This window comes from Mesocricetus auratus, unplaced genomic scaffold (assembly GCF_017639785.1).
Source record: "Mesocricetus auratus isolate SY011 unplaced genomic scaffold, BCM_Maur_2.0 Super-Scaffold_100003, whole genome shotgun sequence".
Lineage (NCBI taxonomy): Eukaryota > Metazoa > Chordata > Mammalia > Rodentia > Cricetidae > Mesocricetus > Mesocricetus auratus.
Genome location: NW_024429188.1, coordinates 356,404 through 369,208, shown reverse-complemented (window position 1 = coordinate 369,208; position 12,805 = coordinate 356,404). Strand labels below are relative to the sequence as shown.

The 12,805-nt window shown below is 36.3% G+C and overlaps 2 protein-coding genes across 6 annotated transcripts in view; both read right to left on the bottom strand.

The window, feature by feature from the left end:
- The window catches only part of LOC121139938 (spindlin-2-like), a 90,121-nt gene that overhangs the window by 37,874 nt on the left and 39,442 nt on the right, over positions 1-12,805 (bottom strand). The gene's annotated exons all lie outside the window — the stretch shown is intronic.
- On the bottom strand, positions 4,566-7,078 carry LOC121139937 (protein S-Myc-like). Its single transcript, XM_040743960.1, has one exon. The coding sequence runs from the start codon at positions 6,989-6,991 to the stop codon at positions 5,684-5,686; it is 1,308 nt and encodes a 435-aa protein (XP_040599894.1). The 5' UTR covers positions 6,992-7,078; the 3' UTR covers positions 4,566-5,683.

Below are 12,805 nucleotides of genomic sequence, written 5' to 3'. Positions count from 1 at the left end.
CTCAGAGGTTAAGAGCACTGGCTGCTCTTCCAGAGATTCTGAATTCAATTCCCAACAATGACATGGTGTCACACAAACATCTATATAATAGAATCTGATGCCCTCTTCTGACCTGCAGATTTACATGCAGAGCACTCATACATAAAATATAAATAAATTATTTAATTAAGAAAGAAACTTATCAAAAAAGAAAAGAAATACAATGGAATAAATCTTAAAACTGCTAAGAAGAAAGTATATTAGAATGAGTAAACATGGAAGTATAACAGATTCAGCTTTTCATCATGAAATGCTTAAACCTTTGTGGATGAAGTGCAATTATAACATCTCATGTAGTAAGTACTCTGCTACACCCACATGGCAGCCCAGAACTGTAACTCCAGTTCCAGGGGACCTGACACCTTTACACCAAAGCACATAAAATAAAGTTAAATAAATTATATAAAAAGAGTTACATAGTAATATAAATATCATAAATAAATTTAAAGATAAATTTAATTAAGTAATACACACTGCAAAAAGAGAGAAAAATGAAATATATTGAACAAACATATAAAGTTTAAAATGCCTGTGTAACTTTGAGTATAAAATTTAAAACTTTTGCCAGGTGCTGGTGGTGCATGCCTCTAATCCCAGCACTCGGGAGGCAGAGGCAGACGGATCCCTGTGAGTTTGAGGCTAACCTGGTCTACAGAGAGTTCCAGGAGATACTCCAAAGCTACACAGATAAACCCTGTTTTGAACTCCAGCCAAGAAAAGCCATCATGGAAAATATTTTCAATGATTAAGAGACAAAATCTACGTATTCTTGGGGTAAGAGGAGCTACGATACAAATTAAAGACATACAGAATCTGTTCACTTACATTATAGCACAAAACTTCCCAAAGTAAGGCATAGATACAGACATGTACTTCCAGAAAGCATTTAAGATACCAAATAGACATGGTAAGTGAAGAACTTCTTCACATCACATTATACTTGAAATGTTATGTCCATAGAATAAAGACATTATGCTTACAAATTTAGCATAAGATCCACTTAAAAGGACAAACTCAGAATAACATTAAATATCTCAACGGTGATCCCCAAAGACAGAAAACTTGTTTGTTTCTAACCCAGAGAATGCACTGCCAACAAAGGTTGCTATACTCAGCAAATCTATCTTTAAAAATAATAGTGAAATCAAAATAAGATAAGCTTTTGAGATCATCGCAAACCAAAGTAGCTCATGCACATTAAACCAGCACTACAGAAGATAAGTAAAGCTATTTTACTAGCTTTCACAGCAAAGAATTAAAACAAGACACAGAAACAGCAAAGTATAACACAGGATTTACTGAAAGAAGAAATGCACTGTTAGTAAGAGAGGGCATTGCAAAGCAGAAGCAGCCCCAAGGTGAAGCAAGCAGATATCTTTAGTTCACTTTTAGAGGATTTCCATCTAATTATCTTCCATTTCTCCCTCTCAGGACTGATGACTATCAGCTCTCCTGACTCTTATATATATCACTTGAAGATAACCTTACAGAATGAGGAGGAGGTGGAACTGAGATTACTTTCACCAAAATATATCTTTTCATGATAAAAGCAAGATTTTAGGAATTCAAGGATCATAACTCAAATTAATAAATGCTACATATGATATACTTATAAAATAATGAAACTAAATGGAAGACAATTTAAACTATTATCCAGAGACAAAGATACATATTGATTTACTCTGCTTATTCAATACAGTGTGTTTAAATTTCTACTCAAAACAGTAAGAGAAATAAATGAAAATCATTCTCAAATTGAAGTAAGTGATCAAATTGCTTCTGTTTACAAATGATAAGATTTTATACTTCAAAGACTCAAATGTATGACTTTTAGTCTGGTAAACTTATTCAACAATGTAGCTGTATATAAAATCAAAATGTTTTACTAAGTGTGATGCTTTGAATAAGAATACCACCCCCACCCCATGCTCAAATTCAAATGCTTGGTCCCTAGTTGGTGGAACTGTTTGAAAAGGATTAGGAGGTATGGCCTTGTTGGAGAAGATGTGTCACTGGGAGTGGGCTTTGAGGTTTCAAAAGTCAATGACATTTCCAGTTAGGCCTCTCTCTGCCTCATGCTTATGAATAAGGATGTAAGATCTCTGCTAGTGCTCTAGATCTATGCCTGACTGTCTGCTGCCATGGCCCCTGCCATGATGATCATGACTCACCCTTTAAAACTGTAAAGCCTCAAATAAACTCTTCCTTTTATAAGTAGCCATGGTCATGATGTCTTATCACACCAATACAAAAGTAGTGAAGACACTAAGTATTAACATTCTGAGAAACAAATCAGAAAAAAACTGAATTCACAGTTCCAATCAATACAGGAATATGACTATATTGGAATATAACTAACCAAGGATGCAGAAAACTCTGCAATGAAAATTATAAAGTATGGAAGAGAGAAACTGAAGTGGATATTATAAAATGAAAAGATATCATGTGCTCATGAATTAGCAAATTAATACCATGAATATTATCAAGTATGATCTATAGTTGAAATGCAATTACCATCAAATCCCCAATGATATTCACAGAAATAGAAGAAAAAAACAAATAAATCAAACTCCTAAAATTCATATGAAATCTCAGAAGACTGTGAAATCAATGTTAACCTGAAGGAAACAAAAGCTATGTTGACTATATCACAAAAGCTGATTTTAAATCATACTACATAGGCATAGTAAGAAAAAATTCATGGTCCTTGCACAAAAACAGGCATGTAGACGAACTGAATAGATAAGATAATCAATAAACAAACCCATGTAGCTATAGATACCTTGTTTTTGACAAAAGTTTCATAAACATAGCCTCTATAACAATTAAATGCTTTGAAAAATAGTTATATGTAGAAGACTTCTCTCTTATTTTACACAAAATTTTATTCAAAATGACAAATGCCTTTAATATGTGTGTAGAAACATTGAAAGTAGTATAGGAAAATACATTAACATATAAACATAGGCAAAAACTTTCTGAATACGTCTCAGATAGATTAAGAATTAAGAACTAGAATGGTGAAGTAGGATTCCATCCAATTCAAACACATAGCAACCAATTTTCCAGTGTATAGATAACCTTCAAAGTGAGAGAAATCTCTGGCAAACGTTCTAAAAGAATATATAACTATCAATAATATGTAAAGAGGTAAAACAGTTAAACACTGGCTGAAAAATAAATCATCCTATCAATAAATGGGCCAATGAATTTAATGGATAATTCCCAAGAAGTAGAGAAGGCTGAAAATCCATACCCATGGCAGAAATTCAAATCAAAACTACATTGAGATTCTACCTCACTTCAGTTAACACCTTATCAACAAAATAATAAGTAGCAAATATTACTTAGAAGATGTTAAGTATCAAAAAATAATAGTAGCAAACATTACTGAGGAGATGGTAAAAATGGAACAGTGTAACTGGAGTTCTTAATTGGTCTAGATAATAAAATCCTGGGGTCAGATATAGTGGAAAATGCTGAGAGATCAGAGAGAAGGAGGAGCAAGCCACCACAACACCTTACCTCCTAGGAGACCAGAGAGCAAGTTCCTGTTTCTCCTGTTTATATCCTGTTTCAGCCCAGTTACCTCACTTCCTGTCTCTCTGTACAGACCTCCAGACCTCTATGGTTAGTCAGTGGAAAGTTCCATTCTCTGACCCTCAGTCAGGCTTTATTTGTACAAGCAAGGTATCAGCACAGAACACTGACTACACTTTCAACAGTAATGCAAATTAGTTAATATACTATGGAAATCAATATGGAGTAATGGTAGAACTATGTATAATGATCTCATAACCTGTGTGTGTGTGTGTGTGTTCAAAAGAACCAAAATTTCCATGAAAAACATATACCCAAATCCCCATGTTCATTGTTGCACTGTTCGCAATAAACCAAGTCATGGAATTTTCCTATATTAAGATCAATAAGTAAATGGATAAAGAAAGTGTGATAGTATATTTATGAATTAAATTCTCAAACAATGAATATAAAAATGAAAATAAATCCCACCATGAAAAATAGCACCTTGGAGAAAGCATATAAAAGAGATAAAATCATCTAAATGAAATTTAAATAGCCAGACACAAATACACAATGAAGTATATTCAGCCATACGATGAATTAAATTATATAATTTGCATGAAAATGGAGATTATAATGCTGAACAAATAAGGCACTTTAGGTAAACATCATGTGTTCTGTCATATGTAGAACCAAGATTTGAAAAGACAGAAATATAGAATGGTAATTACTGTGTGAGGAAAGGACCAAGAGAGGTTGACAGATGTTAAATATTAATATTGTACTTTATATACATAAAATAAAAATGTTATAATAAATCCATTATTTGGTATAGTTAATATACATTAAATATATTGAAAGCCCAAATAGGCTGGATTAAGCAGAGAAAAGAATATCTGAACTTGAACTATATGATCATATTTTCAAACAAGAATAGTGAAAAAACAAGACTCAAGAGTAAACAGATCTCTGAGACATAAGATCTTTATGATACCATTATAAGAACAAACATCTGACTCACTGACATACCTGACGAAGGTAAGCTAAAGGCAAAGAGTATATTAAACATATTCAGTGGAATACAGCACAACATTTCCCTCATTTTAAGAAACCAATGAATGTGCAAGTACAAGAGGTGTTTATTTCAAATGGATCTGACCAAGAGAGAACTTCTTTACAGCATATTATGACCAAAAGTGCAGTTCAGGGAAAGAATATTAAAATCTGTGAAACATAAATGGGAAATTGCACTTAAGAGTAAACTAATTAGTTGAAAAGCAGAAAGCTTCTTTTAAAAAATTATTTAATCGCTATTTATTTCATAATAACATGAGGTATTTCAAAGTGCACATATTTTTTTAGAAATTAAGCACACAACTTTGCATTCACTCATATGCACACATCACACATGAGCAAATACACTAACAGAAAAACATAAACTTGGAGAAAAGGGAATATACATACATATATATAATTTCTTTAAAAAGTTTCTTAATTCAAAAAAGTGATAGTCATTCTAAAAACCTTCACTCTTCATTTTCATATGTAAACATAAATATCAAACTTAGTTACGTATCAGCATCATACTAAAGTACAGACAGTATAAGAATTAGCACAATACGTAACATAGATTGACAATATATCTGTGTACAAAACATGCTCCTCAAACATTGAGGTGTTATTATGATACTTAGGTGTGAACTTCCAGTGTAATACTGACCTCTGGGTGGGGCAGCCTATGTAATTTACAGGAATGTTCCCCCAAGGACATCAAATGTCGATTCCCTTTCTGTGGCATCTATTGGAATGTAATCACTCCTGTAAAAAGGAGAGCTGACTCTGGAAACTTGGAGTAAATATGACTGCAATAGCCTTCCAAGGTTCCCAACTGTCCTGACCCTTCATGGCCATCACTGAGGTTAGAGGAAAGAAAGATCCTAGGATAGCATCCTATTCCTAGACTTTGCAAGGCCCCACTAGAACTCCATGATTGCCCCCTATCCAGCTCCAAACTTGACAAGGGACCAATATGAAGGTAAACCAACATTCTTAATGTCAACACAATAGTTTTTTTTCAAGTCAACATGTGCAAAGTAGTAGTGACTGTCAGTTAAAGAAACGTTTAATACGTCTTAGAGTGTTTGATTTTCTTCAGCAACTGCTGTTGTCTTGCGTGCAATTTCTCTCTTTCTACCAGGAGCTTGCACTCATCAGCCTGCAGAGTGTAGATGTACTCGGTGGCCTTTTTCAGGATGACCACCTTAGCGGCCTTCTCATTGTGCACCAGCTCAGGCACAAGGTCCCTGAGGTTCAGGAAGCTGGAGCGCATACTGTCACGGCGTTGGCGCTCCATCATGTTGTGGTTGCGGCGGCGCTCAATGTCCTCCAAGTTTGAGTTGCGGGGACCCAATCTAGTAGGCTTCAGCGGGAGGACGCAATTGAGGGACCCTAGTGAAGCCGTGCTCTTAAGCTTCTTGGGCGGCTGCGCGTCCTCGCTGCCCACATAGGGCAACGGTGGCGCGGCGGCATAATTGTGCTGCTCATGAATGAGGATGCAGCTCTTGAGGATCAGCTCCCTGGGCTGCGCGCGCCCGGGGCCCAGAACTGCTTTCTCAGGGCGCGCCACGGTGGGGAGCCTGGAGACAGTCTTGGAGCACTGAGTCTCCTCCACCGTGACCACATCGATTTCTTCTTCATCTTCCTCCTCAATACCTGAGTTGCTCAGGATGCCCTCTCGGGAGGTGCTGAAGGCCTGGTGGTCACCACGGCTGACTACAGTGCCCGCAGTGCCAGCACTGGTGGGGATGGCCGGTACCGGCACCCACTCGCGCTTATTCGCTGGGAAGAGGACCACAGCGGGGTCCATGCACTCTGAATCCAGGTGGGCAAGCTCTGTGAGCCAGGCGGCTTTCCCACGCCCCGCACCTGCTGTTCCCCTGCCCGCATGGCCCACAGAGCTGGCAGCAGCTGCTGCTCCAGGGGCTGAGGTGCTGGGGCTGGCAGCCAGGGACCCATAGCGGTCTGGCAGCTTCTCGCTTACCGCACTCTCTCGCTTCTCCCGGGTGGAGAAGCCACTCCACATGCAGTCCCGAAGGATGATCGGGTTGCTTGTGAGGCCACGGAGTCCTCCCAGGCCAAAAACATCCTCCTCGGCCGGGTTACCCCATAGGTCGGCCTCAGGCAGCAGCATCTCGGTGGCCCAGTTCACTGGCTCCAGGCTGTGCTCAGCCAAGGCACGGCTAGGTGACAACCGAGGCTTAGGCAACAGTTCAAACTTCTTCCAGATGTCCTCCCCCGGAGGCGTCGAGTCGCGACCGCCAAAGTAGACGTCATCTTCTTCTGGATAGAAGCAGGGCTTCAGCGAGTCAAACTCCAGGTCTGAGTTCTTGCAGATCATCCCGGGCATGGTGGATGTAGTGCTGCTGAGCATCCGTTAGTCTCTGGCTGGCGAGTAAACACTTTCTTCTCAGCTTTTTGTTTTGTTTTGTTTTTAGTACAGGGGTGCTTGCGTCCCGTGGGGGTCACAGAGGGTGTGGGAATAAACCAACCTCCAACACTCTCCAGGACTACCGGAGGAGGAGGATCCAATCTGAGGCTTTTCTGTGCTGGGACCTCCCGTGGGCTTCAGGGACAGACGGGTCCTCCCGGTGGTTACAGTCTGATTGCCCTTGTGCCTAACTAGGGCTCTCCTGGCTCCAACCCAGTTCTAAGGAGCATCTCCCCAGGAGCATCGTGTCCTGTGCCTTCCTCCTCCACCCTACTTTGAATCCACCCACCAGGTCCAGACAGATGATTGCCACTTCATGTGAAACTTTCAAGGACAGAAGGGCACTGATGATGCCTTTCAAGTCCCCAAAGAAAACAACTTTCCACTGAGATTAGTATACACAGCACTAATGCCCTCCAGAATAAAAGGAGAAATATGATCTCAGAAAAACACTAATTGTGGGAATGCAGGACCACTAGACGAGTATTAAGGAAGTGCTTAAGGAAACCTCCACTCAGAAGAGGAAGAAACAGGCACAAACATGACTGTTCCTGAAAGAAAATATCCCATTATAAGAGTAGACATGCAAATGAGAAATGGAAAGGAATCAAACATTACCAGTACAACAGAACATAAAACTTGTAAAATGAGAGGAGGAAATGAACTCAATATTTGAAACAAGAAGAATAAAATTCAGTTATTGCCCAGTTTTTACAATGAAAATAATAATCTTAATTCTCCAGTTAAAAGATACAGAGAATCTACTTGGGCTAAGGTACATTTCAGAAGCATGCTGTTTATAAGAAATTAATCTGTTTGCAAAGAAACAGACTGAGTGAAAATATGGAAAATGATAATCCAAACAAATGTAATCAAGCAGGAATAGTCATAATCATAACCAGAAAAATAGGCTTTAAGACACAAAGAGTCACTACTATACACTGAATAAAACAAGAATACATGAAGAAGGTATAACTAAGGATTGGAAAGTGGTAGAGTGCTTGCCTGGCATGTGCAAGGATCTGAATTTGATCTCCACACCATAAAAGGAAGATACAGCTACTAAAAAAGTAAATGTTCCCAATGCTGATATCCCTAGTTTTTATAAAACCACAGCTAATCATAAGGCCTCCATAAAATAATAGCAGGTTACTTCTTTTCCCTGATTCAAACAAAATCATTGAAAACAATAGATCTTCAAAACAAACAATCAGCTAGGAAACATTAAAACAATAATGTATGTAGTACAATGACTTAAAGAGTCATCTGCATAATATTCCACTCAACAGCTCCAGAATACACATTTGATTATTAGCACATTATTCTAACATAAACCATTTATTAAGACTGAGATAAATTATTATTGAATTAAAATACAATAATTTATTGTATCATATATAATTTTAATGAAATTTAAAAAGAAATCAATAGCAAAAGAAACTGAATAATCTATTCATATATGCTGTGTTTAGACAACAAAGTAGTTCGAAATTGGCGAGTTATTGAAGAAGTCAAATAAGAAATTATAAAATGTAATTAAATGAAAGTGTCTATATTATTACTACAGAGAGAGTTCTAAATAAATACTTCAAATGTATCGACAAGGACTTATAAAAAGACAAGGCCAAAACCAAATTCTAAATCAGTGAAATAAATAATAAATAGTACAGCAAAAATAAATGAAAGAAAAACAAAAAGAACAGTAAAAACATTAATTTTTAAAAGGTGGTTATTAGAAATAAAGCACCATTTTACTTAGTTTATCAATAGAAAGGTAGAAAAAGAACAAATTAACAAAACCAGTTTTAAAAATTAATAACACATACAATTGAAATTCAGAGCTCATTAGGGACTATTTTGTTGAATTACACGCAAATATACTGGAAAATCTACAAATTGATACATATGCTATAAAATTGGATCAAAAGCATAACTAATCAATCAGTAACAAGTAGTGATATTGAAGCTATAGTAAGAAAATTTCCAACAAAGATAAAAACAAGACTGGATGGATTCCCTGCTTCTCTGTAAACAAGGAATAATACCAGTGTTCCTCAAAAAAAAGAATCTGTAAAATAGGAAGAGAAGCAATCACAGCAAAAGTCATTCTATGAAGCCAATATGTCTGTGTTACTAAAGCTTAGGGAAAAAAATGCAACCAAAAAGTAACTTGTTCCGGTACCTGTTAGGAACATAAATGCATTTTTACTCAACAAAATACTTTTAAATAGAAGTTAAAGGTACATTAAAAATATCATTCGCCTTGATCAAATTGGTTTCTGTGGAATAATGTATGAATAGTTCAATGTATTTCAGTAAACATAATGCAGCTCACAAATAGAATCAGATGTAAAAAATGCATGATCATATCAGTAGGCATATGAAAATCCTTTCATTAAATTAAATATCCCTTCAAAATAAAAGCCACAAATAAATTACATATAGCAGGATTGTAGCTCCACATAACAAAGGCAGTATGTAACAAATCCATAAGCCAGCATACATACTGAATTGGGTAAAACTGAAATGTTGAAATTCACACAGAAGCAAAAAGACTCACATAAATAAAACAATGTAATGGAACTAAAGAGAGGACCCAGAAATAAACACACTTTTGGCAAACTGATTCTCATTAAGTGTAGCAAAAATCCTTTAGAGAAAGGACATTCTTTTTAACACAGTGTGCTGGGAACTCAAGTTATCTGCATGTACAGGAGAAAATCAAGGCTCCTGTGCCTCCTCTTGAACAAATTCTGTTCCAAATTAATTTGATTTTAAATTTAACATTCAAAACCTTAAAAGTGCATAAAACATGAGGGAAATATTCCAAGAAAGATGCATATGTAATGATTTCCTGGATAGAACATCAATAACTCAGGATAAAAACAAGAGTTGACAAGTAAGAGTATAACAGTAAAAATCTCTGCAAAGATAAGGAATCAACAGAGTTAAGACACGTGATGATTAATGCTAATTGTCAAATTTACAGAATCCAGAACCATGTGCGAGATGTGCCTCTGGCCATGCCTGTGAAGATTCTATTTTCTTAAAGTATATTTTCTTAAAATATAGTATTTTCAAAATAATTTATTCATTGAGAATTGCATGCTTGCATACAATCCATTTCAACCATACTTACATCCAACTCCTCTCCTCTCCTCTCCTCAAACTCTTCCTAGATCTTCCTCTACACTTCCTATTTTATGTCCTCATCTTTTTAAATAATGCGCTGAGTCCTGTTTGTGCTGCCCATACATATGTGTGGGGGGTTATCCACTAGAGCATTATCAGCCTCACAAGGACCATATCCCTTATAAAAGCTAACTTGTCTTCCATTAGCATCCACCAACTGTCAGTAACTCCTCAGCTAGTGGTGTAGACTCTTGGACCCCTCCTTCATCTATGCTGCAATGCTAACCGAACTGTTGCTGTGCAGGTCTAGTGCACACAATCATACCTACTGAGAATTCATGAGTGCTGTGATTCAGTCATGTTCAGAAGACATGGTTTCAGCCTAGTCTTTCCTAACCTCTGGCTCTTAACAGTCTTCCTGTGCTCTTTCTCAAAGTTTTCTGAACCTTGGGAGGAATGCATGTGTACAGATGTCCCAATTCAAGCACTCTGCAGACACTCGTTCTCTGCACAGGTGATCCAGAGGAATATCTTCATTCTTACTTTATTGTGTTGGGAAGACCCCCCAGTGTTGATGAGAACATTTCTTGGTCAGCAGTATGCTAGACTGCATAAGATCCAGAAAATGAGTTGAACACTACTATGTATTCATGGTTGAAGATGCAAAGGGGACCGGCTCCTTCAAGCTTCTGCCTCTCTAACTTTCCTAGCATGAACTGTGAGATAGAATCAATCCTTTATCCCTTAAGTTGCTTTTGCCAGAGTATGTCACAGCCACAAAAAAGAAACTAAAACAAGGGGCAATCTCCAGAATGGGAGTATATATTTGTATCCGTTCATTTGGCAAGGTCAGTACACATAATATACATAAACCTAAAAATTCGTGCTACAATGATAAATTTATACCATATCTTTTCAGTTTTGCTGATTTAACTTAAAATGTTATTATTAATAAGATTTTTCTGAGTCTGGAGAGATGCTTCAGTGTTAAGAGTGCATACTATTCTTCTAGAGGGCAAGAGTTCAGATCCCAATACCCACATGGAATAGCTCACATTTTCCTGTAACTGAAGTTCCAGAAGATCCCAAAACTCCTTTAGGCATGCATGCACATACACACACACACACACACACACACACACACACACACACACACACACACACGAAAAGAAAAATTTTAAGAACAAATCAGATTTTTCTATTACAAGTAGCAAACTGTACTTGATATTATTGTAAGAGGACACAAAGTTGGGTGGGTAGGGAAGAGAGTATGGATCTGAAAGAAATTAGAAGAGGGGTGAATATGATCAAAATATAATGTATGAAATTCTTAAAGAACTAATAAAATTCTTTCATACTGATATTAAGAAGTTTAAGACTATGTTTAAATGGAGGCTAGATGATGAAAGAAGGAAGAATGGAAATAATAGAAGAAAGATGATTGGTGATATGAAAGATTGATTGATAGAAGACAGATGATGGATGGATGCATGGACAGATAAATAGATAGATAGATAGATAGATAGACAGACAGACAGACAGACAGATAGATATATAGATAGAAAATGCAGTGGGAAATCCATTATAATGCCACTTTTATTCCTAAAATCCAGGAACTATATTATAAGTTTATGGAGTGACCATTAAGTGTAAGTGAAAGGATCAAGAGATTCTTTTCATTTTGTAAGTCTTTTTTAATTATTTCTATGTTTATTACACATTAGTCTTTAATTCTGAGTAAAATGAGAACTTATTTATCATACAACTTGGGAGAAATTTGAAATTCTCCACTAAATGGGTAAAACTACAAAATACTAATTTAAATGGTTCTAAGTTATGGTAAATACAACAATAAATATCTCGCTGTTTTGCTCTAATTTTCCAAGATGGATTTCAGTACAAAAGCTTTTTCTCCATAACAGTTTATTTCAAGAAAGGAAGGCTACTTATAAAAAAACCATATTACTTTAGGTATAGGAAACAAATAAATCTTAACATAAAACTCCTAATTCCTACTTAAAAGTACGAACTGAGATGGATTAATTGGTTTCAACAGCAAATCTAGTGTCTTAATTCTGTATCACATAAATTCTCAAAGAATATATTATCTTTTCCTATTATTTCCATCCTTCCTTCTTTGATCATCTAGCCTCCATTTAAACATTACAAATAGCCTTATTTTTTTACTATCAGTACAAAAGTATTTTTATTAGTTCCTTGAGAATTTCATCGTGTCTTTGAGACATCATGTCTTCTGGTGTCTTAAATCTTAAACCATATAAAATGTGTTCCATTTACTTTTGTCAGAAAGAGTTGATCCAATATAAGGGTAACACATAGCACAACTGTATTTGACATTCATAATAATCATTTGGTATGCAGACTTGGGATGGCCAAATACTGCTTAGTGACAGAAATTCAAAATTAATCAGTTATAAGGGGACAAGAGCTAACAGAATTTCTCATTCCACTTTTGGGCCCATGTTGTACAAAAAATATAGACTTCTAAAATTCACTAAAATTTTCAAAACAAAACTGGTATGCTGAGTTATCTGGAATTCACAGAACATAAAAACATTGAATGCTGTATAATGATGCTTAAACATGGGTAAAGTACAATGGTTA

Bases quoted from the DNA above. Each gene is read 5' to 3' on its own strand.
- LOC121139937 (XM_040743960.1), bottom strand. From the start codon at position 6,991: ATGCTCAGCAGCACTACATCCACCATGCCCGGGATGATCTGCAAGAAC.